At 60.0% G+C, this 1913-nt stretch overlaps 1 protein-coding gene across 1 annotated transcript; it reads right to left on the bottom strand.

The window, feature by feature from the left end:
* Window positions 1–753: 753 nt before the first annotated feature.
* Window positions 754–1701, bottom strand: LOC124973498 (olfactory receptor 2W3-like). The gene has a single exon (XM_047537403.1). It carries the CDS (start codon window positions 1699–1701, stop codon window positions 754–756), a length of 948 nt encoding a protein of 315 aa, XP_047393359.1.
* Window positions 1702–1913: the final 212 nt, after the last annotated feature.

Raw genomic sequence — 1913 nt, forward strand, 5'->3', positions numbered from 1 at the left:
TTTCCTGTCCGCGGGCAGGCCGAGCTCGCTCCAGTCACCCCACAGTCTTCCCGGTGGCCACACAGCTGCGGCCAGAACGTGACCTGGACATCGCCCTGGCCTGGTCCCCCAGCTGTCTCCACGGGGATTCCGTCCTGTTCACAGCACGTAGGCTACGTGGCAGTTTCCTCCTCTGTCATCCATTGTCACCGCCCCTCCCAGAGCAGGAGGTGGAGCAGATGTTCAGACCCAGCCTGGAACAGCGCCGGGAGCAGGAGGCTGACCCCACGACCTGGGCAGGGGCTCTAACAGTCACTCGGCGCCAGGTGAAGATCCGCGGTAGGGCTTCGATGTTGGACGCTGACGGGTCAATGAAACTCCTCTGCCGGGCGACAGCATCTGACCAGGGTGTGCAAAGGCGCACGGTTCGGAAGAGGCGCTCAGTGTGCTGTGGCCGCCATGATCAGCAGCCCAGAGCCATTCAAGGAAGCGCTATTTCCCTTCTCCCTGCCTCTCTAGAGGAGGCCCAGCAGTGAGACCGCACAGCCTCCGCATGAGCATCGGAGGCGGTCAGTAGACCCTCCCTTGAGAAGTCCTGCTTCTGAAGTCCAGCTGGGCTGTACGCTGGCACAACACACGCCAGTCAAACCACAGGTGGATCGGAAGCCACTGAGGAATTCTGCTGAAATTCTGAAGGTTGGTGATGCAGAATCGTGATCAAACAGCATGGCTTTGTAGGGCTTTAACGTAGGCAGGATTCTAAATTCACCCTTGTCATAAAATCCTCCTTAAACTTACATTTCCCAGCAGCAGCCTCCCGAGCGCCCCCTTCACCTCCTTGTTCCTGAGGGTGTAGATCAGGGGGTTGAGCAGCGGGGTGACCATGTTGTAGAAGAGCGTGAGGAACTTGCCCTGGTCCTGGGAGGAGTGCTTTCCGGGCTGCATGTACATGTAGATGATGTTCCCGTAGAAGAGCGAGACCACGGTGAGGTGGGAGCCACAGGTGTTGAAGACTCTGTGCCTTCCTGAGGACGACTGGATTCTGCACACAGCCCTGACGATGTGGCCGTAGGAGCCCAGGATGAAGACCATGGGGCACAGCACGATGCCCAAGGCCAGGATGAAGGCAATGCCCTCCACAGCAGCCGTGCTGACGCAGGCCATGCGGATCAGGGCCGGCATCTCACACAGGAAGTGGTCCACCTTGTTGTGCCCACAGCGGGGTAATCGCAGGGTCAGTGGGGACATGACCAGGGAGTTGGCCACCCCGCAGCCCCAGACCGCCGACACCAAGCCCAGGCAGAGCCTGGGACTCATGATCACCGTGTAGTGCAGGGGCTTGCAGACGGCCACGAACCTGTCGTAGGCCATGGCGGCCAGCAGCAGGCACTCCACCCCGCCCAGGCCCAGGAACAGGAAGAGCTGCACCCCGCAGCCCGCGGAGCTGATGGTCTTGTCGCGGCCACTCAGGTTGTAGAGCAGCTGGGGGATGGAGCTGGAGGTGAAGCCGAGGTCCAGGAAGGACAGGTGGCCGAGGAAGAAGTACATGGGCGTGCGGAGCCGGGGGTCCAGCCGACACACCAGGATGATGGTGCTGTTGCCCACCAGGGTCAGCACGTAGGCCACCAGGATGACCACAAAGAGGACCCTCTCCAGGTGGGGGCGGTCAGAGAAACCCAGGAGGACGAAGCGGCCCTGGCTGCTGCTGTTGGTCCCATCCATCTCTACAACTCCTAAAAATTGGAAATTGAAATAAAGAAACCAAAAAAAAAAAGAAAAGAAAAAGTAGCTCCCAGTCACTCTGCACCCATCACACACCGAGACCTCTGCACCCACCACACACCGAGACCTCTGCACCCACCACACACCGAGACCTCTGCACCCATCACACACCGAGACCTCTGCACCCACCACGCACCGAGACCTCTGCACCC

This window comes from Sciurus carolinensis (assembly GCF_902686445.1).
Source record: "Sciurus carolinensis chromosome 19 unlocalized genomic scaffold, mSciCar1.2 SUPER_34, whole genome shotgun sequence".
Lineage (NCBI taxonomy): Eukaryota > Metazoa > Chordata > Mammalia > Rodentia > Sciuridae > Sciurus > Sciurus carolinensis.